The sequence below is a fragment of the Anarhichas minor genome, unplaced genomic scaffold (assembly GCF_050575085.1).
Source record: "Anarhichas minor isolate MPS153535 unplaced genomic scaffold, ASM5057508v1 ptg000055l, whole genome shotgun sequence".
Classification (NCBI taxonomy): Eukaryota; Metazoa; Chordata; class Actinopteri; order Perciformes; family Anarhichadidae; genus Anarhichas; species Anarhichas minor.
The window spans coordinates 4,298,648-4,320,396 of record NW_027466501.1 but is presented as its reverse complement, the minus strand read 5'-3'; the positions used below and the strand labels follow the sequence as shown (position 1 = coordinate 4,320,396).

The 21,749-nt window shown below is 41.1% G+C and overlaps 2 protein-coding genes across 4 annotated transcripts; one reads left to right on the top strand and one right to left on the bottom strand.

Moving 5' to 3' along the window:
- The first annotated feature begins 2,367 nt into the window (after positions 1–2,367).
- Positions 2,368–12,178, top strand: slc26a3.1 (solute carrier family 26 member 3). The gene is made up of 19 exons (XM_076075985.1): positions 2,368–2,495; positions 2,680–2,819; positions 4,171–4,281; positions 4,556–4,716; positions 4,815–4,979; positions 5,752–5,904; positions 6,543–6,625; positions 6,875–7,022; positions 7,207–7,320; positions 7,487–7,564; positions 7,701–7,796; positions 7,911–8,017; positions 9,533–9,602; positions 9,719–9,811; positions 9,886–9,969; positions 10,064–10,285; positions 11,551–11,605; positions 11,688–11,809; positions 12,158–12,178. Exons 1-19 carry the CDS (start codon positions 2,368–2,370, stop codon positions 12,176–12,178), a joined length of 2,151 nt encoding a protein of 716 aa, XP_075932100.1.
- Positions 12,179–13,060: 882 nt separating this feature from the next.
- Positions 13,061–20,623, bottom strand: cbll1 (Cbl proto-oncogene-like 1, E3 ubiquitin protein ligase). 3 transcript variants are annotated; one of them, XM_076076065.1, is made up of 6 exons: positions 20,509–20,623; positions 19,414–19,578; positions 15,574–15,680; positions 15,202–15,285; positions 15,045–15,118; positions 13,061–14,401 (listed from the first exon to the last, which is right to left on the bottom strand). In XM_076076065.1, exons 1-6 carry the CDS (start codon positions 20,519–20,521, stop codon positions 13,393–13,395), a joined length of 1,452 nt encoding a protein of 483 aa, XP_075932180.1. In that variant the 5' UTR covers positions 20,522–20,623; the 3' UTR covers positions 13,061–13,392. The 3 variants fall into 3 exon arrangements, with proteins under 3 accessions (XP_075932180.1, XP_075932179.1, XP_075932181.1); XM_076076064.1 differs by having other exon boundaries at positions 19,414–19,581; positions 20,509–20,539; XM_076076066.1 differs by having other exon boundaries at positions 19,432–19,581; positions 20,509–20,539.
- Positions 20,624–21,749: the final 1,126 nt, after the last annotated feature.

The following is a 21,749-nucleotide window of genomic DNA, read 5'->3' as shown; positions in this document are numbered from 1 at the left end:
GAGTTCAAATTGAAAGATATGGAAGAAATTATGAATTTTTTTGCATTTTGCTTGATGTAGTTTATTATTATTTTACCTGCTTTATTTTTTTAACACTCAATGGCTGAAGGAGGAGAAACGGATTAGTGAGTTGGGATTTAACCGTGAGATGAAACTCTTTGTCAACAAAGAAAGGAGGATGGAGTTTGTCTTTAAGTCAACTGCGTTTGTTTTTACATCTAATATCTGAATGGCCCTCCAGTGTGTAGCAGAATGCGTGTTCCGCTGCAGTGTTGCTGGGTTGATTTGTTGCTCTGTTGTCATATGAATATATGTGACTGGTTCTTGTGAGTTTGTTGTTGTCATTGTGTTAATTATATAGATTTAGACTGTATGCATTGTCCGTTAATTACGAAGCATAGCGTCATGCGTGGAGTTATTGTTTGTTAAGCTAGTTTAGCGTAGCCTCCCAGAAGCCTCAGCTGTCTTTTGTTATTGTTCCGGGTTCAGAGGTCACACAGCCCGTTGTCTCCTACGTGAGCACAGTCCACCGAAAACATTATATTTCCCACAATTTAAGCTTCTGCATTTTCCAAATGCACTAGTATTATTCAAACGTATTGTTCGGTTTGTAAGCCTCGTACCGAGCGGTTTAATACGAATACGTGATGTGACACCAATGGAAAAAATAACCGTAGCTGTGGCGTCATAATGAGGTCATTAGGAGGTGTTTCAGCTGCAGGACAGCACTGAAGGGCCGGGTATAAAATGCACGGCCCGCCACTGGTATCTACTGTAATGTAAAAAGAAATTCCATGGTATTGATGTTTTTTATACTGTATGTATAATTGTACTGTATATAGTGGATTTGTAGGAAATGTAGATGCAATATATTTTACATGTTATATATATATATAGTTATATTTTATGATATTGAGAATAAATACCGGCACACTGTTCTCTAAAGTAATGTGAAAAAGATTGAGAATACATCTTTCATCACCCTAAATGATGGCCTTCAATGTTTCTGTGTATTTGTATTTGTAAGTTTACTGTGTTGCACTGGTTTGTTGATTAACGTCTAACCTCGTTTGAGAATCTGGGAATATGCACCACCAAAACCTCAATATCAGCGGACATGATAAGGGCCTTAAAGCCCCTGAAAGCTTAGTTTGAAGTATTTCTCTATGATATCATATGTTGATAACTAAATAGCAAGTTAGGTTAAAATTTGGGGAAATGTACGTAGTTTTTACATAAAAGGCAGTAACTTAGTATCTAATATCAATGTTATAGAGAAATACTAACAAACCAAGTTTCCTGGAGCTTCAATGGGATTCCTGCTTTACTACGTGATGTTGAAGCTATGTCAGAACAATGTATCAAAAATCTGTTCTTTTTTTAAACTTATTTTTCAGTTATCCTTTTGTTCTGTTGTTTAATCAGAGTACCACAGAGGAAACTTGAGCCTATAATAATATCGTAATATCTCCTGTCTGCCTCCTACTTGAGCTAAGGTAAAGGTTGCTGTACCCCTTGATGAAGAAGGTCTTGATTGTGGATTGATCACAGACTTTTCAAAATCTGAAAGTCTTCTTATAAAATAGAAATGATATGGCACCCACTAATATTCTCTTTGGCCCGACACCTTATGATAAAACTTGGTGTGATAAAGTCAACCTTGATATGAGACTGCTGTGATGTCACCACCGATGTCACCACCGATGGACTCCACGTGTTTGAAAAATGTTGCCATGCCGAAAGAAATGGCGATGTTCAATAGATATTCTTAAATTGGCTGCTGCACCATTAAGACCAATACTGTCAAATATGACCGCGTAGCAAAGCTGTGCAGCTGTTGCAAGTTCACCTAAGTATCTCCGCATTTCTTACTCTCATTGCTTCCATTTTTTGACAAACTTCAGGAAACCAACCTGCCGTGTCCCTTTTCATTTAAACTCCCACTGACTATGGAATGAGTACATTTTGTTTTCCTAAACTGAATTTTCAGTCTTAGATTATGTAAAAGGCAAACTTCTAAAAGAAAATGAACATTTCAAACTGAAATTGCTCCCTGAAACTAACTAAACAACAACAATCTCAACATGTTGGGATACCTCTCATCCATGATCTCAGCTTGAAGGTGTCTTCACTAAAGAACGGAAGGAATATGAGATGACATATCAACACAATGAATCATAAAATCTGTGTTAATGATTGAAAGGAACCAAGTGACCAGGGATGAGATTGATCTCAGATTAGATACACTCAGATAAACCTCACAGGACGCACGGCCACAGGAACGATACGGGCAAAGGTTCTCTTCGGGATCTTTCCTCCAGAACCTTTGACATTTGACCGGCATTCCTCGGCACCAGAGGTGTGAGGATGGTGACGTTGAGGAAACAATATGCGGTGGCCAGACCCGTGTACTCAGAGGACAGCTTGGCTGAAGATCATGAGAAAGTCTACAGGCTACGCAAAACCATCCTGGACCATGCGAGAGAGTACCTGACGTAAGAGAACCCTGCTTCTTTAGAGATTCAGATCCTCGTCTTTGATCTGACTTAATCTTCGTTTTTAAATCTCCAGCAAAACAAATGTCTATGACTGAGGGTTTAGTAAAAATTGTGAGGGAAATTCTTTGCTAACTTTAGGAAACAAAGTGCTAGAGCTTTTTTTTATATCTGTTAAATCCAGCTGTGATTCGAAACGTGCCAAGAATGCGGCGCTCTCTCTTCTGCCCATCATCGGCTGGATGAGGATCTACAGAGTCAGAGAGTGGCTGCTGGGCGATGTGGTGTCTGGGATCAGCACTGGCATGGTGGCCATTATGCAAGGTGAGAGCTTCAGTCTGTAGTAGCATTATTGGTGCATTCCGAAAAACTAAATCCATTTGGCCAACTGTCAGGGAAAGAATTGTGGCAATGCTTCCTTAAGAAAAATACTGTTGACTTATACATGCATCTATTATCTAGACCTGCACCCTTACTTTTGCTGTACCCTATCAACATTTTCACGGAATATTGCCTAAGAATGTAGATTGCTGACTTAGAAACACTGCATATCAACGCAAAATATGAATTTTGTGTTGAGATTATTTTACCCGTTGAAGTAATCGTCAACAAGATATTTCCTTTTTTAAATTAGCATTTTGCTCATTTCAGACAGTGTTGTATGTAAGAGGACTTCTCATATGGCTGCTTGCAACAGCAATTAAAATCATTGCTGCATCTAAGAGATTAAGTTTAAGATAAGATCAAACTTTATGGATCCCACACAGGGAAATAAACAAGTCGTAGTAGCAAAGGTAAGGAAGTGCAAGAACAGCTGTATAGAATAGATAAGTAAGTTTAATACACTTGCATAGTCATTACAAGCATCTACTAAATAAAAAGTGTCAACTAAATACAAAGTAAAGCACACTCTTGAGTGTTTTGGTCAACTGTCTGGTCAACCTCCGGGTCTAAAAAGGGAAGCCAATGCTGAAGAGTCTTAAAGCTGCATTCTCTCTAGTGTCCACCAGGGGGCGACTCCTCTGGTTGTATAGAAGTCTATGAGAAAATGACTCTACTTCTCTCTTGATTTATTACCTCAGTAAACATTGTAAACATGAGTTTATGGTCTCAATCTCTAGTTTCAAGTCTTCTTCAATACAGCATGATGTTCATTTAGTACATTATGGTCCATTTAGAGTCAAACAGACCATAAAGCAGGGTATGCTTTAGGGCGGGGCTACACGGTGATTGACAGGTTGCTACCGCGGTGTTGTCTGGTCTGGGGATTGTCCGTGTTTTCGTCTTCACAGTATGTTTTCACTTCATGAAAGTTAATTGTAACATTCTGTTCACCCATAAATGTCTTATTCAGCATTCGGTCGCACATAACCCTCTTGTGTCTCTTCTGGTTGTAAAAAAACAAGATGGACAAAACTTGAGGCATTAAAACAGCAGCCTACAAACCAACGGGTGAAGTCACTGTGACTACATCCACTTGTTATATACAGTCTATATGGTCTACACCAAATTTTATCTACCAGACGTTTCAATCAAATTTAAATACTGACATTCAAAAATAAGTATTGGTCACTGATTTTGCTTCTTTTAGTTACCTATTTTTTCTTTATTTGACATGCAAAATACCCATTGTTAAAATCTTCATTGTGTGTTGTTTTGCTGTGGTCTCACTCAGGACTGGCCTTCTCTCTGATGGCCTCGCTGCCTGCGAGCTACGGCCTCTACACAGCTTTCTTCCCCATGCTAACATACTTCTTCCTCGGTACTTCAAGACATATATCTGTAGGTATGTCATGCAATGCTGAGTCACTATAAAATATATATTTTTTCTCTATAACAAGTAAAAAACTGCTTATTTTCCTAAATGTGTAGCTCTTTGTTTACCACAAAGCTGTCCTCAACTGTCCCAAGTTTAAAACAGTTTTTCTGTTATCAAGCATAAACATCTCACTTTAAAAGGCCTGTTGAGAAAAGTTATGGATCTTATCATCTTGACAAGAGGAGATAAGATTTAGTGTAATATGGCTTAACAGTGTCTCCCCACCCTTCCACACCCACAGGCTCTTTCCCAGTCCTGAGCCTGATGGTGGGAGCTGTGGTGACTCGCCTGGTCCCAACGGAAGGACCACCAGCCAACATCACTGGCTTTGAGGGCCTGACCCAGGACCAGCAGAGAGTCCTGGTGGCCTCCTCTGTGACCTTTCTTATGGGGATATTCCAGGTAGATCTGACTCCATAGCATAGCATAGCATAGCATACTGCGTGTTCTAGGAAGAATTTTCAAGCTTCTTCTTCTCATTTTTTTCCTGTCCTATGCAGCTGGCAATGGGCGTTCTGCAGGTGGGCTTTATTGTTGTGTACCTGTCCGACACTCTGGTGTCCGGCTTCACCACAGCAGCTGCCGTCCACATCCTGGTGTCCCAGCTCAAGTTTGTGTTAGGGCTGACCGTCCCAGGCATCAGCGGTCCACTCTCTGTCATATATGTAAGTCCAGGATGTGTCTGACAGTGTTGGTAATATTGTCTATGCAATTTTAAATTTGGAACTAGCGGAGATTGGCAACTCCAAATGTTTTCGTCATTGTTTGATATTTTTGGAAATACGCGTATGTCAAGAGTTTGTGCTGTATGAAGAGCAGCCAGTTAGTGTAGCTTAGCACAATAATTAGCACAGCTAGCCTGACTCTGTCCAGGACCTACCAGCACCTCTAAAATCCACCAATTCACATTTTGTATCTTGTTTGTTTCATCCGTAGTCTTTAGGTTAAATGAAGCTAACCGGCTGCCAGCCGTTGCTTCATATTTACCACACGGACATAAGAATGGTGCCAATTGTCTTTCTCATAGCAAGAAAGTTGAGGTTTCAACTTTGAAGAAGGTTTCAAGGTTATTTTACTGTCATTATACAACAGGGCTGCAAAACGAAAAGCAGATTGTCGTCCCATTTTGCTTCATAGAAAATATTATTAGTATTTCCCAAAATATCAAAGTATTCCTTTAAAAGCAAGGAATTAAGCTCATGTTTTTATTTGCTAACTTCCATGGCATTTGTTACATCCTCTGGAAACTAATTTGTAGAACAGCCAACAGTTGTTCTGAGCACAAGCAAAACTAGACAGCTATCTTAAACTGGCGGGTAAATTCCACTCAGCTCCGTTGTTTTAGGATGTTGGCAAAGATTCGCAGATATCTCAACACCTAGTTTGGATAAAGTGATCATTTCTGCTGAGTAAACAGTGTTTGCTTCTTTTGCGCAGACCCTGGAGAAGATCTTTGTCCAGATCACCTCCACCAACATCTGTGACCTGGTGATGTCCATACTGATCATGGTGGTGGTGTTCATCGTGAAGGAGCTCAATGACAAATACAAAGCCAAGCTGCCTGTTCCCATCCCCATTGAAGTTGTCATGGTGAGGGAAACTTTAAAGGGGGACATATCATGAAAAGCTCACTTTTTCAGTGCTTGTGCACTTATATTTGGGTGTCTGGAGTACCTGCCAACCCACAAACTGTGAAATAAGACTAGCATGCCTTTTGTGGGCTTCCCATATCAGAAGAAATGTGATTCTATAAGATATTCAGATTTTGCTCCCCATCATACAATACATGCAAGCTCATTAGAATAAACCACCCAAGGCTTGAGAACTACTATTGCAAAGGAGAACCATATTTTTCTGGCAAGCCAATCAGAGCAGGCTGGGCTTCGGGGGGGGGGGCCTTAAAGAGACAGGCGTTTCAGAAAGAGGGGATATACAGGTACATTCAGACGGACAGTATGAGAAAAAGAATGTGTTTTTTGAACATTAAAGCATGTAAACATGGTCTAGTAGGACCATGAGCATGATATGTCCCCTATAAAGGAAGACACGCCTCCTGCACAGTTTAATTTATCAACTGGAAAACACATATATTTTACAAACTATTTTCCCAAGCATAACAGTTTATGTGTTAGTTAAAACCATCAGTGTGTGGTAATGACACAGCATTCAAGGAATACCTGGGATTTGAAAATTGTTTGTCTCTCTGGTGTCTTTGCTGCCTAACACAGACCGTCATAGCTTGTGGCGTGTCCTATGGGTTCAACTTCAAGACGAGATATGATGTTGATGTTGTTGGCAAAATGGTTAGTGGGTAAGTATCAATTCTACACGTCTTCAGTAGATTATAGGTCAAAATCAGGCAGGCTGCTGTTTTCTCAGGTCATTTAGAACTCCTTTACTTATTAAAGGGTTTTCCCACATTTGTACAGTCTGAATATGAAAAGTAACCACAGCTGTCAGATAATTGTAGCAGACAGAATTTCCCACTATTTTTGAACTTGACATGTCCTCAGCTACAGTCCACCACTGTTCAGATCTGAATGCACAATTTATCTTGCAGGTATGAGTCTCCCATTGCGCCCAACATGGAAATCCTCCAGGAGAGTGCTGTGGAGGCCTTTCCTATAGCCATAGTGGGGTTTGCTGTTGCCTTCTCTGTGGCCAAAGTCTACTCTATCAAACATGATTACACCATTGATGGGAACCAGGTGAGCTACCGTGCGAGTATACGAGAATAAGACTCCTCGTAATTCTGGTCATTAAGATATAAAATCACGTTGAATATTGCATTTATCTCATGGTTGGACGTGAGCTTTCCTGTGCTGCATGAATACAAGTAGGTCAAACTGAATTATTAAAGTCAAATTAAAAGGTAAAATCTTTCCATCCCAGGAGCTCATTGCATTTGGGGTTAGCAACATATTTGGTGCAAGCTTCAGGTCATTTGCAGCCAGCACAGCGCTCTCCAGGACGGCCTTGCAGGAGAGCTCGGGAGGCAAAACACAGGTCAGAAAACAAACCTCACTGTTTCCTGGGTCACAACCTTTTACTAGCTCACGACACGCAGCTATTTTTGTCTCCAAAAAGGTTTACTGCAACGTTACGATCTGGTTTATATGACATTCTTTTCTTCCATTGGCATGCTGAAACATTTAACTTTTTACAAATGCAGATTGCAGGGCTGATCTCAGCCATGATGGCGATGATTGTAACCGTGGCACTTGGCTTCCTGCTGGAACCACTTCCCACGGTGAGACTGATCTCTGTAATGTAAAGGCTTATGCCAATATGTATAGCATTTTAATTGTTTTGTTAATATACATTTTTATGTCAAAAGTCAGTTTTTCCCCCCTTACATATACCCTTAATATTTGGCCCCACTCCAGTCTGTCCTGGGTGCCTTGGTCATCGTCAACCTGAAGGGCATGTTGATGCAATTCAGAGAAATCCCGTACTTGTGGAGGAGGGACAAACCAGAATGTGTAGGTGTTGTCTCATAGTTCACTGCCAAAGCCAAGCTGTACCGTATTTACGTGGTTATTTACTTGGCCCAGTCTGTTCTCTCTCAATGTTTGACCTCAGCTGTTTGTCTGAAGGTGGTGTGGATGGGAACATGTGTGGGTGCCACCCTGCTGGGACTGGATCTTGGTCTGGCAGTGGGCCTGGGGGTGGAACTGCTCACCGTGGTCTTCAGGACTCAATTGTAAGGACACAAGTTAAGGCTGATATTAATTTCAACGACCGAATTAAAGGCCAGACGGCAAACTTATCAGACACGTCTTTCACCGGAACGTCTCATGCAACAGATACATTTCCATCTATGCAGCTCTCTGCGTAACTACACTGCGTGACTACACTGCGTAACGCTTCATGTTGGCTGTGTTTAGCTAGGATACCCTAGGCACATGTGCCACCTTTGGGGTACTAGCAGTAAGTGTTGGCTAGTATTTGTTTGCCTTCGCAGCATTTGTTAAATTCATTGCTGATGACAAAGTTATGTGAAAGGCTGGTAGGGTTTGTAAGTTCAATTCAGATGTGGATGTTTTCATATGGATGGCAGCCCTCTTGTGTGGTGCTCTCATGTATAATCACAATGTCCTGATGATGGGAGAACAATGTTTTCAATAGTGTTGCTATGCATGTTATAGGGCTGAGGGATGGAGAAAATCACCACATTCTTGACAAAAATATATTGACCTCGATATCGATATTGCGACAAAATCATAGGGTTGACTATTGGTGCTTTTACAAAATATTTGCCGTCGCCATCTTGTTTTTTTGCAACCAATGAACAGAAGTTACTATATTTGGAATGTGGAGGAGTGATGTAGAGACGCCGTGTATAGCTCTGGTAGCGGCAGCGACCTGTCAATCACGGTAAGCCCGCCCTAAAGCATCCCCTGCTTTATGGTCTGTTTGACTCTAAATGGACCATAATGTACTAAATGAACATCATGCTGTATTGAAGAAGACTTGAAACTAGAGATTGAGACCATCAACTCATGTTTACAATGTTTACTGAGGTAATAAATCAAGAGAGAAGTAGAGTCATTTTCTCATAGACTTCTTCTATACAACCAGAGGAGACGCCCCCTGGTGGCCATTAGCAAGAATGAACGTTTTAAGACACTTCTGCATTGGCTTCACTCAGCAGAAAAGTAGCAAAGAGTCAGCCGTCAGCAACGTTTTACAACAGTCAATAAAACCTGTTGTCAATACATTTTCAGAAAGTGTGAATCACTACAATAAAGGGAGGTACTTGAGCATACAGTCATAAATGACCACAACTAATATCAGGCTGATGGCTCCAGTATGCAGGATTAGCCGTGGACAGACACAGAGATGCACATCCACAACTGAATACATAATCTGGCGGAGATAATGATGAGAAAAAAATGGATATAAAGCAGTGGATGAAAAATCTTATCAACACCCTGCATAGAGCAGTTAAAGTAGTTTTGCGTCCCTTTAAAGGGGCATCCACCAATTTACTGTTTGACTTCCATACAGGTGGGAACTCAAGTTTAACAAGAAACTGATGGAAAAAAAGAAAAAGGACTCCAAGCAGCAGCTCAAAAAACATGAATTAAGCCCCACGTGTTTTTCCTAGATACCTGGTATTTAAAGTACAAAGAACAGTGTCCTTTACTGCCTAATATTTGACGGATATTTAATTCTAGTATTTTGTAAAACAATTTTAAACCTCATGTCTTTTTAGCCCCCGCTGTTCCGTCCTAGCTAACATCCCAGGGACCGACCTCTACAAAGATCGCAAAGACTACATGCATGTAAGCATGTTAAATCAAATGAAATCAAAAAATTTAAACACTGTTGAGTAGTTTCAGTTCATGTTGCGACATCTCTCTGAATCACATTTGTTTTATCGTGACGCTTCCCTTCTCAGACATTCGAACCGAAGGGAGTGAAAATCTTCAGGATACCCTCGCCTATCTTCTTTGCCAATATTGAGTTCTTCAGGGACAAGCTGGTAGACGCTGTATGTACGACACATCCACTCTGCATCCCAGAAAATACATTTGTATGAACATAATCAACACGTTGTTGTTCCAGGTTGGGTTTAATCCGCTTAGGGTTTTGAGAAAGAGGAACAAGGCTCTCAGGAAAATCAAGAAACTGTTGAAAAAGGAGGACGATGTTACAGAGGTGAGACCTCAAATATACTAGAAACTACTTCAAAGTGTTCTTCCCCCAAAAGCTCTAAGCCCACTTTCTTACATCTGTCAATCAGAGAGGCTTGAGGGATTTATTCCGCCAGAGGACTGATGGGTCTCGCATGGACGCGGAGGAGCTGGATCAGCCCTCTGACCTCAAGCACCTTCCTTTCCGGATGGACTGGAGAGCCGAGCTTCCCGGTAACGACACTGTTCCCAGAGTGGACCTCCACAGCCTGATCCTGGACTTCTCTGCCGTGTCCTTCCTGGACATCTCTGCTCTGAAGGGACTCAAAGCGGTACAGTCATTCAGCAGGCTCCAACATACTGGAGCTCAATAGATGCTCGTGTGACGGAGAAAGTGTAGGATGTCACAGTATCCACCTCCACCTTTTCATCCAACCAGTCCCCTGGGACTGCTTTTTCACTTCTCCTCCCTTACATTATTTAAAACTGAAATGTTAATGTCAACTTGTTGCTGTGTAGACCGAGAAGGTGGCAGTCTCTACGAATACGACTAGGGCTGCAACTACTGATTATTATCAATTAATCTACAGATTATATTCTCAATTAGACATTTGCTCTGTAAAATGTTTTCCCAAACCCCAAGGTGCCGTGTTCAAATCGCCTGGCCAAAATTTGAAACCCCAAAAATTCTATTTAAAATCAAAGACGAGTAAAGTTTTTACCGTTAAAAACTGGAAAATTGAACAAAGCAGTTTCTTTTTAAAAGTCAGAAGCAGGACGTCCCTGCGGAGCTGCCGCTGACGTTTGCTCAGCTTGTTTCTCTGATAACTTCAGATCCAGATGTCCGATGACTCACAGCCATCTTCCGGTTTGAATATAGATATAAAAAAAGACCAAGATCTAAATGGTAAAAATGGGACTTAAAACTGACTAAAAACAACAGCTTCACAGACAACCACAATGCCGACGCGTGCACAAAGAAGATATGACCTCATTGACCAAATGAAACCGTTACCTTGGTTCAAATTAGAGATTTCCTTGGTTTGAAGATTTATTGAAACATTTGGGATTATGACACAACTCAACAGAATATATAGCACAGGTGTAGTTGTTTTTAGACATTATACCTTTAAACAATTATTCAAGTATAAAAATAGTTTGTTGCCCATTCATTTTCTCTCAATGAACTGATCGATACATTGATAAATTATTTCAGCCCATCATAAATTGTAACTGCTGTTCCTGGTGCACTTTCATACTAAAAGCCTTCCGTCGGTTCACCACCGAAAAGCAGGAAGTGTTTGCAATACAGCAGTGACAGCCGTAACAATATGAACAATCCAAAGGTCAAATTTAAATACAGTCAACTTCTGTAAACAAACTGTTTTCTGAGCTGTTTTCTGTTGTTGCAACGCTCTACTGTCCCAAAGATCGCTTGTATCACTGTTCACCGTATGCAACAAGATCCCAAATAAGTAGGTGGTCAGCACTGTCGCTGCAATAAAGTAGAGCCATTGTATACATGTCTCATCAGCTGCATTACGTAATTCTATACTCTATACACCGACAGTTTCTCAACTCTCTGTATTCTCCACAGGCACTCAAAGAGTTCATCCATGTTGATGTGGATGTTTACATTGTTTCTTGTGATGGTGAGTCTCATCTTAGATTCAGTGACAGCACACTGAGCACAAGGTGAATAATAAAAACTGAACGTTTCCCGTGTGTTGACAGCGTGCATCCTGGAGAAACTACACAGCTGCACGTTCTTCGATGATGAGATTCTGACCTCCATGTTCTTCCCGACCCTTCATGACGCCATGCTGCATGTGCTAGACAAAAGTCAAGGCTGTGTGGTAAGGGAAGCTATTTACGCGACAAATACTAGCGTCTTGTTAAGCAAACTAGATATGCATGCAGAAGCCCAGCACAGAAACGATCAGTCATGGAGCTAAAGGTGTCAGCTTTAGACTCCGGTTGGCTTTGGAGGAGAGGTCATAAAGGTCATAAAGGTCACTATAGTGAAAAGTTGAATTCCCTTGATATAATTTGATGAGTACGGAAGATTTAAAGAGCCGAACTAAAAAACAAATCAAAGAAATTAAGTGAAATACAATTCATAAAGAAACTTACATTTCCTTTTTATGCATGCAACGACTGTCATAATTGAAAACTAACACCTCTCACACTTTGTTTTGTTGCAGTTAACAGAGAGCAAACTCTAGGAGAGCAACCGCCTCCAGGAACATTCCTTTAATAGAAATGCTGTTCTCTTCATGCTACCACAACACAATTAATAAAACAACTATTTTGTGTATACAGTGAGTGAGTTTTATTTTGAAAAGTTGTTTAGGTTAAAGTCCATTGAAGTGATGTTTTTATAGGTGATCCAGTCTGTTACTTGTTGCTACTGTACTGTCCTTTGACACAGTTACCAAAAATAAATGCATAACATAAATATAATTTTTTATAGAAAATGAGGATATGAAATATTTTGGCATAATGAGGTTATAAATGTGTTCAGTGTGTCAAATACTCCACTAATGTGTAGCAGGGTTCAAACCACTGGGACTATCCGAAGGTTTATCAAAGACGATTCAAATTATTCATAAACATAAGATAAATGTATAGGCCGAGATAAACAAAGGCGTCACTGCACTTCAGATATTGAGACACAGAACTAGGTTTGAAACCTTTTTCTAAAAGTTGGTTGGCGATAAAAAGGACCTGAAGACAAACAGCTGAGAATGGATCAGCTGATCCCTGATACACAGCAGCAGACCTGTAGTCTCTACGGCACCGGACAGAGTTCAAACACGGCGTTTTAGAGCGAACCATGTTGTGTTCATTTGACTTTGATTGAAAAGCAAACTGACAAAAAACACACGACAAGAATTACAACTTGAACCTGGGGACGTAAACTTAGAAAGAACCAGACATGTCTTATAAAGTAACATTTCTTTTTATTTTCGAAGGGTCTTCCCTCATAAAACCGGTTTTAACCAAATGTCCTCTTAGAAAGCTTTGAATGTTAAATGCTAATTATTGTTCTCAACAAACCAGCTGGTGACCCTTCAGTCATATCAAACAGAGATGAGATGCACATCTGCCGTTAAAAATTTATTGAGACATAGTTGGCGTCTTTCAATGTACAGTACATATGTGTGAATTCAGCTGACATATATACAGAAATATTTACCATAAGCTATAAAAAAAAAAAAAAAAGGGACATTGCTGCTCCTCTCAAAGTCTATTCCAATTCAATTGTTCAGTACATTTAACTAAAATGTGCAGCACATACACATTTGCATTTGGGGGGGGGGGGGGGGGTCTTATCAAAATGAAAGTCCTAAAACCCTGAGGTCTACTATCACATTATTCAGACGCGTGGCATGGAACTGAATGAAGCAGGTTGTTGCCTGTTCATTTAGTTGGCAGTTTACTGATAATAAGGCCGGTAGCGGCCCTGATCTGGGTGGTGAGGTCCAGGCATCTGGCCCTGGGGAGGACCCTGCATTCGTGGTGGTGGGGGCCCTCTCGGAGCGGGCCACATCCCGGGACTGAGCCCTCCTGGCTGGCTGAAAGGGGGACTGAGGGTTCCCTGGTCTTCGGGGAACTGCTGCATGGAGTTGGGGTTGTAGTGATGAGGTGGGGGGGCGTTGACTGGAGGGCCACTGTGTTGTGGTGGCGGTCCTGGGGGCGGGTGGTTCATATAGGGGGGCATCGGGCCCATGATGTGCCCTGGCGGCGGAGTGATTGGTGGAGGAGCTGTGGACATGGGGGGAGGAGGGGCCTGGTTGTACACCATGTGTGGCGTACCGGAGGCCTGGGGAGGGTGCTGCATGGGGTGGCTGATGGGAGGAGGCGGGGGAGGTGGGGGGCCGAAGTGTTGTTGCGGTGGGGCCATCATGTGGTGAGAGTGGGACACTACAGGGGGCTGACCAGGATAGTCTCCCGGGTGGTGGTGTGGTGGCTGAGCGGGGCCCGGCCCACCAGAGAGGGGCTCCCTAGAGGAAGAGTCATCTTGGATGGGCACGGTGATGAGATTGCTGTGCTTGCGGGTCGTCACCGTGGAGATGCGGAATGTCTCGGGACCGAGAGCGGTCGGGGGCGGGGCTTCGTGGGCTGTGGGCGGGGGCGGCTGACTGTAGGGGTCGTGACTGCTGTGCTGGAGCGGGTTGGGCAGGTGAACGTGGTTCTTGGGCAGGTGAGGCGGATGCACGCGGAAACGGTCGGAGACCTCGGATTGGGGGGGCAGGTGCACGGGCTCCTGTCGGCCGGCGGACGACTTGGCCACCCTGACGTGGCGGTGGTTGACGTGGGCCTGCAGGTCGCGCTGAGACAGGTAGGTGCGCTTGCAACCAGGCACGACGCTGCACATGTAGAGGGAACCACGCAGGCTCTGCTCGATGCGCTGCACCGGGTCTGTGCAGTTGAACATGGTGAGGCTGAACACAGAGCAAATAGAACTTTAAGCTGCTATACAAGACCATCACAAATTCTATATGTTATTGCTTTACTTTTTATAAGGTGCTTAGAGCTAGTGTTCGGAAGTTAAACAGATCATAAACCCATCTCTTATATCTATTTCATATTGCTGTGAAAACATCTCCTTCAAACAACTGGACTTGTTAAGTTTCTCACCACATACGACATTGTATATGATTACAATCGAACACATCATGATGACGTATAATTGACCTTCTCCCAACACTCATTTTTACTGAATAGAGCATGAATGCATCATAATGTAACTCAATAGAACCGCCATATGTTAGCTGTTAGCTCAGGTGCTGCCAACGTTATAATCTCTCCTCCTGCCCATTCAAACAAGGACTTGTTCACAATGAAGCGCTATCAGGGTGTCAGTAAAACCGTATTTCACACTACGATGGTTAAACTGTCTTTAATCTGCGTGTGTAATTAACATGTGTGCTGAACCGTATGATCACAGATCAACTACAGTCCGTTACACCACTAGCGGTTCACCACTCAAGATCCTGCATTTATAATAAATGATGTCAAAACTGGAAGGAGTTGCCATATCCACTGAAACACATTGAAATGTTAAAATGTCTCCAGAAATCTCACCCAGGGCACATCTTATCTCCTTTCTTCTCATGAAGCAAAGCACAGTCATAACAGAAGACATGTTTGCAGGGGATCTGAGGAGTCAGAGAACAAGAGTTACACATGAACATTTCTGTGTCTGCCTGCAGAGAAAGGTCAGTTCAGCGATAATACCTACCATTCGTCCATATAGGTGGATAGGAAGCCCACATTTATCACAAAAGTGAATTGGTACTTCATCCCTTTCGCCAATCAAATTTAACTGTTGAAAAAGAGGGAGAGAAACACGGGTAACTATCATCAACACACAATCATTTAGAGTTACTTGGATACAATGAGGACTACTGAGGATTTGGCTACTTTGAGACTGAATCTGAGAACACCGGGAACACTAGGAAGAGAATTGTTTAAACCATCAGGAAAACGCTTCTGATGGTCTGGAGGGGAGACGTCGTGTACGTCATGAAAGACATTAGCGATGTTCGTCATTCATATCCGTCTAAACGCTGCAGACGCTTTTGCGTCGTTTTACTCCCCACAGGTGCTGTACCTTATAGTCCCAAAACAGTGCCTGGGGGAATCTCCTCTGAGTTGCGAACACATCACCAGATTTAGCTCCACAATCAAACCTCTCCTCCTGCTTAAAGCCAAAGTTATCTGTAACACACAAGAGACAAATATTAATGATGTAATGCAGAAAGTCTAATTCAGTTGTCTCCAAAGCAGTGACCAAGGACCCTGATGAGGCTGTACTCTCTAGAATATAAACAACTAAAATGTATTTCTTTCTCGGAGATCACACTTCAAACTGTTTGAGGTTTTGACAGGATACACTTTAAAGTGTTGTTGGAAAACAAGGCAGCCTTAATTGGAGATATTTACCCTTAAAGAGAAAATCCCTCACATATTATGTGGATGTTTAATCAGTGTTAATGGTAAACGTAGTAGATTGAAGCAATAAATTCCTCAGAGTTCCTATACTGACATGTAGGCACTGCTGGCACGGCTCAGCGAGCAGGAGAACTCAGCTTCACTTGGTCAATACAGCATTTACATCAACATTGACTGGAAGATCACATAAAAGGTGGCGAAGTCCGTCACAATGGAAAACTGCATTTGATACAATGATTGAGGAAACTATTATAGTGTGCAAGGTCTTCTGTAGATTATTTGGGCTGCAGTCAAAGGTCAATTCTGGCCACTATGGGTGATACGCTGGCACCCTCTGGTGGTGTAAAGGTAACCTGCACCATGTCACCACATAGTATAATTTAAAGAACTAGCTTATACTTGCACTGTTTTATTATTCTAATGAACATGTGAGTGAAAGAAGAGTGGTGGACAGGAAAACAGGAAAGAGTTAGATCGATAAGGAAGAACTGTGATACGCACCTATTTCTAGGATCTGATTGAATTTGTCTCCTTTATTTTAGTTTATTCATATAATTTTATCTCTGTCAATCTTATTTAATGTAATTATTTATTAATTTCCCCCCAAAGATTTTTCCTTTTGGTTTACGTGTTTTTTATATCGTTCTCAAAATGTAATCATGATTCTTTTGTATTATCCGTCCCATATTTGCGAATGCAAATTAATGTGATTTTGTCATTTTCACGTGTAAATGTAAAGAGCATTGACACAACAAAATATCAATTATTACTGAAACTCCAACCCCACTTTATATTTTCTTTTAGAAATGACACTTTATGCCAACCCTAGTCCTGAGTAGGCTTTTGCCGACCGTCCTCGGCTTGTTGAAAAACAAGATGGCAGAAGTATCATCTGGAAGTACTTTGGCTATATTGCAGACAGTGAAGGAAAGCCCACTGACATACAGAGACCCGTTTGCAAAAAGTGTTTCAAAGCCACAGACAGGGAGGCAACACGTCTAACATGGCAAAGCACCTTTCAGACAGACACCCCGAACAACAGGTAAGCAAATGTGATTATAAACATGAACACCCCGAATCTCCCATATACAGCCTAACAGGAGTAGCCTTAGCCTAGTTTGAGGACAAGCCTCATGATGATGAGGTCACAAACTCACAATGCACACACAAGTGTACTAAATGAAACACAATTGATGCAAAATGGCTCCATGCTGGTGGAGCCTGAGGGTGGATCTTGAGCCAATTCTTTTTATTTTTAGTTAAGGAAAAATAATTATTCCATGAATTAAGATAAAATATGAAGTGAAAATATCAAACTCACTATGCAAGTAAATGAAGCATTGTTTATCCACCCACTCCCACAGACAGTCAGACAGATGCTAGCAGAGTCAGCAGCAATCATGACACCATGTAGTTTTCATTAATATCTTGCTGTAGGCTAATACTAATATTAATGCCATTTGTTAAGTGTTCAAAAAGCTGGGCAGGAACAAGCTGGTAAAAAAGGGAACCATACAGATGTTTTATTTATTACCATTATAGATAAATATACCAGTATCGTATCGTATGTGTGGCATTGTATCGAATTCTGGTATCGTAAGTATCGGGTATCGTGATACTTATGGCAGGTATCGTATCGAAGTCATCATTTTGGTATCGTGACAACCCTAGTCCTGAGACCCCCAGTTAAGAAAATCCAAGTAAAACAAGGACATCTAAAACATTCATTACATTAACTGCTAACACTTTTATTAGAATGGTCATATACATATGAGTAACCGCGGATCAAACCGCCAACATTGTGGTCAAAGAACGACTGACCCACTGAGCCACAGCTAAAGTCTTACACATCATGATGACATCTCTTTGTTGTTTGTGTGAGTACTGTCATTGTTCGTTTGTGCTCCACTGCAAGCCAGATGTTCCCAGTGGGAACACCTGTAGCTGGGTTCATTTGATCCAGACTTAGAGGGGAAACAAGTGATACGTTGATGCATTTTAGTTCTGGTGCAGTTCATGTTCACACTAGGGCTGGGCGGTATGACCAAAAATGCATTGATCACGGTATTTTGTAAGACTCTGGCGGTTTCACGGTACATCACGGTATTTTATTTTTGCGTTAAAGCATTAATTAATTAACGCCGAAAAGAACCGGCCGGCCAACCGGCCAGCGAGCGGTGAACAGCTGTTTGTGTGGCGTGTCTTCCGTTCCGTCACTTCCTGTTTCCTTCACCTACATTCCCCTGGGTCCTAAGCCCCTCCATGTACAGCTTCTTATCACCCTCTATGTACCAACGTACATTTATAACAAATACCACACATATTACGGTAATCAGCGTTGCATATGTGTCTGACCTAAATATATTTTGTTGTTCAGTCTTTGTTCATCCTGCATCGCTCTTTTCTGTTCTTTAATGTAACGTTACTGGAGCGACAGAGCCTCTCCAAGCTGTTAGCAGACTGTTGTTAGCGAGCTGTACCCAGCATGCAGTTCGGCGGTGAAATTTTATAAATGTACAATTATTAGTGTTACAAATGGTTTATGTGTCACAAACTGTTGTGTCGTGGTGTTTTTCACTGTTAAAGAGCGTTAGTTGTGGGTTATTAATTGTTGTTATAAAGTTATAACCATGACTAGGGGTCCCTCTCAATACAGCTAAGACAACTAGCTCCGACCGTAGCACCCTCAGCGGCGAACAATATATTTCGCTGCCTGTTGAAGAGCGACAGAAGTTGTTTCGGCTGTGCACCGGTATGACGGTATATGAAAAATTCATATCATACGGGAAATTAAAACCGGTATACCGCCCAGCCCTAGTTCACACTGACATTTTACCAACGAGTACGAGGAGTAAGCATGAAGTTCTACAGACTGAAAGGTAACTTGTTGATTGGACAGTTTTAGCAATTGTCATCCTGCATCATAAGGACCAACGCGGGGAAATCCAACTCTGGTGACTCACAAAGTACAGAGTTTGATTGTAGCAAAAGATTTTTTACCAGCTTTAGATTTATCAATCAGAGAAAAAAGCCACCCTCGTGTATAGCATAGTTACCAAATGATTTGCGCATATATATATATATATATATATATATATATATATATATATATATATATATATATATATATATATATGGCATTTTACAGATTAGTAGATCCCTTCCTGAACAGACTTCACGATCAGTAGATGTATTTATTAGTAATTTAACTTTTGAAATCATGCTAAAATCACATGTCTGCTATCATAAAATCCTGTGGTTGGTTAGTTTGCTTTCACACCACAAACAAAACGCACCAGAGTCCGCTTGGAAGCGTCCTGAGACCCAACATTTCAGGCTGTCTAGGTTCAATTGTTTGGTTCGCACCAGGGCTCGATTGACAGCTTTCATATCAGCCCAAATGAATCGTACTTACGGGGAAAACAGGCCTGGGTTTGTTTAAACCGAACCAAATGGTTTAGGTGTGAAAGCACCCTTAGCTACTGCAGAATGTGCCTACCGGTTTCTCCACCCTCACTTTTAGATGGCCGGCTGCTGGGTCTCTGGGTGCGGGGCGGAGGTTTGCTCCTTAGGGGCTGCTTGGATATGAGTTTGATGGGGATTCGTCTGCGGACATCTGGGCCACCCAAACTCCCAGATCCATCACTTCCTTGAAGATCATTGTCTGCTGGGGAAAAAGGTAGTACACAAAACACTGCTTTAGAGTCTTGTAGTGTAATTATTACAAAACTATACAACATGTACTCAAAGGAAATGACAACAATTAGTCAGAGGTGCACCCGTTTGTTATGATTTTTGTTAATGATATTACATAATTAAAATGACCAGTGGAAAACGGGAAATCCGACTGATAGGCGATTTTTTAGAATTGGCTTTCAGGAAATGATGGTCCAAGTTAGGATGTACAACAAGCACCGAGACCCGGCGTGTGACAGAGGCACCTTACAAGGCTCAAACTTAATTTACAAAATGACAAGTCCTTATTTTGCTGGAGAAGAATCATCACCGTGATTGGGATATAGCAAGAATGACACTCTCAAAGTTAGTAACATCTGATGTCTAGTAACTTTGGGTAGCATTAACGCGAAGTACTTTCACCGGTGAATGCTAAGTACTTTCACTAAATATCAGCAAACGTTCTTAAGACATGTAATTAGTTGTCAGCTCTTAGCTAACGTTAGATTAGTTAGCATTATGCTAACGTTGAGCAAGTCAATCGAAGCTAGCGGTTACGCCTACTAACATGTGGAAATGAAACGTTTGCCATTTATTATACGGTAGTAACTGTCTAAACGTGTTGTGAAAAGTGCATGTGACCTTACAGGTTCATTTATAATTTAACGTTAACTTATTGTAAGCACAAGTGTTCTAGCGTTACTCCATCGCTAGCTAGCTTCTAGCTAACGTTAGCCTGAACCACGCTAGCTTTAACGCTACTCTGGAACAACATGTTACGTCGTAGCATAACAGTGTAGGGAGAGGATGATGTGTCGTTATTTGAAGAGATGATACAACAACAAATATTACTGCGAAGTAAAAGTATATCACATTAAAGAAGTTTGCTAATGTCCGTCCTACTCGGTATTTGGCTTACCGCTTTGGTCCATGATCCAACGAGTGAACACAATGCATTGTGGGATAGAGAAAGCGAGGAGAATTGTTGAGGTGAAGGGAGAGGAGAGAAGGAAAATAAGAAGGTGAGAGATGAAGACAATATCATTAAAGAGAAAAAGCAATAGAAAGTAAACATTTCCTATCAGGAGTAGGAGGTAACCTCTGAAACCACAAACTCAAGGATATTGTTTATCATTCATTGCTGATATAATATTAGGGTTAATCAGTTATTAATACATTCTGCTGGGGATGAATGTTTTTTTAAAGAATAAGGCTATATCACGTAGATTTAACATTTCAAACAATCTTATAAATGAAAGGAGTTCTCGCTTTCATGTCATATGGAAGCAAAGCAAGGCAATATGGATTTAAATCATATTTGGAACTGAACACTTAATTGTGAAATTGAATCACTATTCATTTTGGAAACCATGTATCTGAGTTTAGGTGGTTTGAATTTCCCTCTTTCAAATTTCCAAAAGGTAATTTCAAGTTATGCATTTTCAAAAAGTTCATATCAAGTATTATTTGTTTAGAGTACACAAATTCAAATATGCAGGTTGCTCAAAAAATATCTAATTGTATTGGTGACCCTCATAATGTCATACAGACATAAAAAACTAATATTAAAATGTCAAACTATAAAATCCAGGCTACTGGATAAACAATCAAGCCTGAATGGAATTGATCAGACCTTGTGACTGGAAAAGCACCTGAACTTGTTTCTGTTTGTTTTTTTAAATGGCACTACTTGGAAATCTTCAGCTGACAATTTCGAGGAGGACATCATATATTCAGAGGTTTTCAAGGTAAAATATTTCAATGCTATTCATTTAGTGCTATTTAAATTTAATCATTGGGGTTGAATTTCACAATTGGGTGTTCAGTTACTTATACACTAATAATTACAGACCCCATACTAATAACTTGTAGAAATTTGTCATTATTTATAATTTATAGATTAAAGAAATATGTATTTATTTATTTAATCAGTGACGACATGATTGGTGACTGCTGCCAAAACACCTTGCCTTTCAATCCACTTCACCTAATTTAAAAAGTATATATTTTACTTTGCAAATATGCCTGCCCTGATTATCTTACTCTCCCAAATGTAGTCCACAATGTGTAATATATAAAGTATATTTTAATACTCTTAGTTTAGAGGTCAGACTAAGCAACAAAACACTCTTGTCAAAGTACCTCCTCATAGTGAGCACT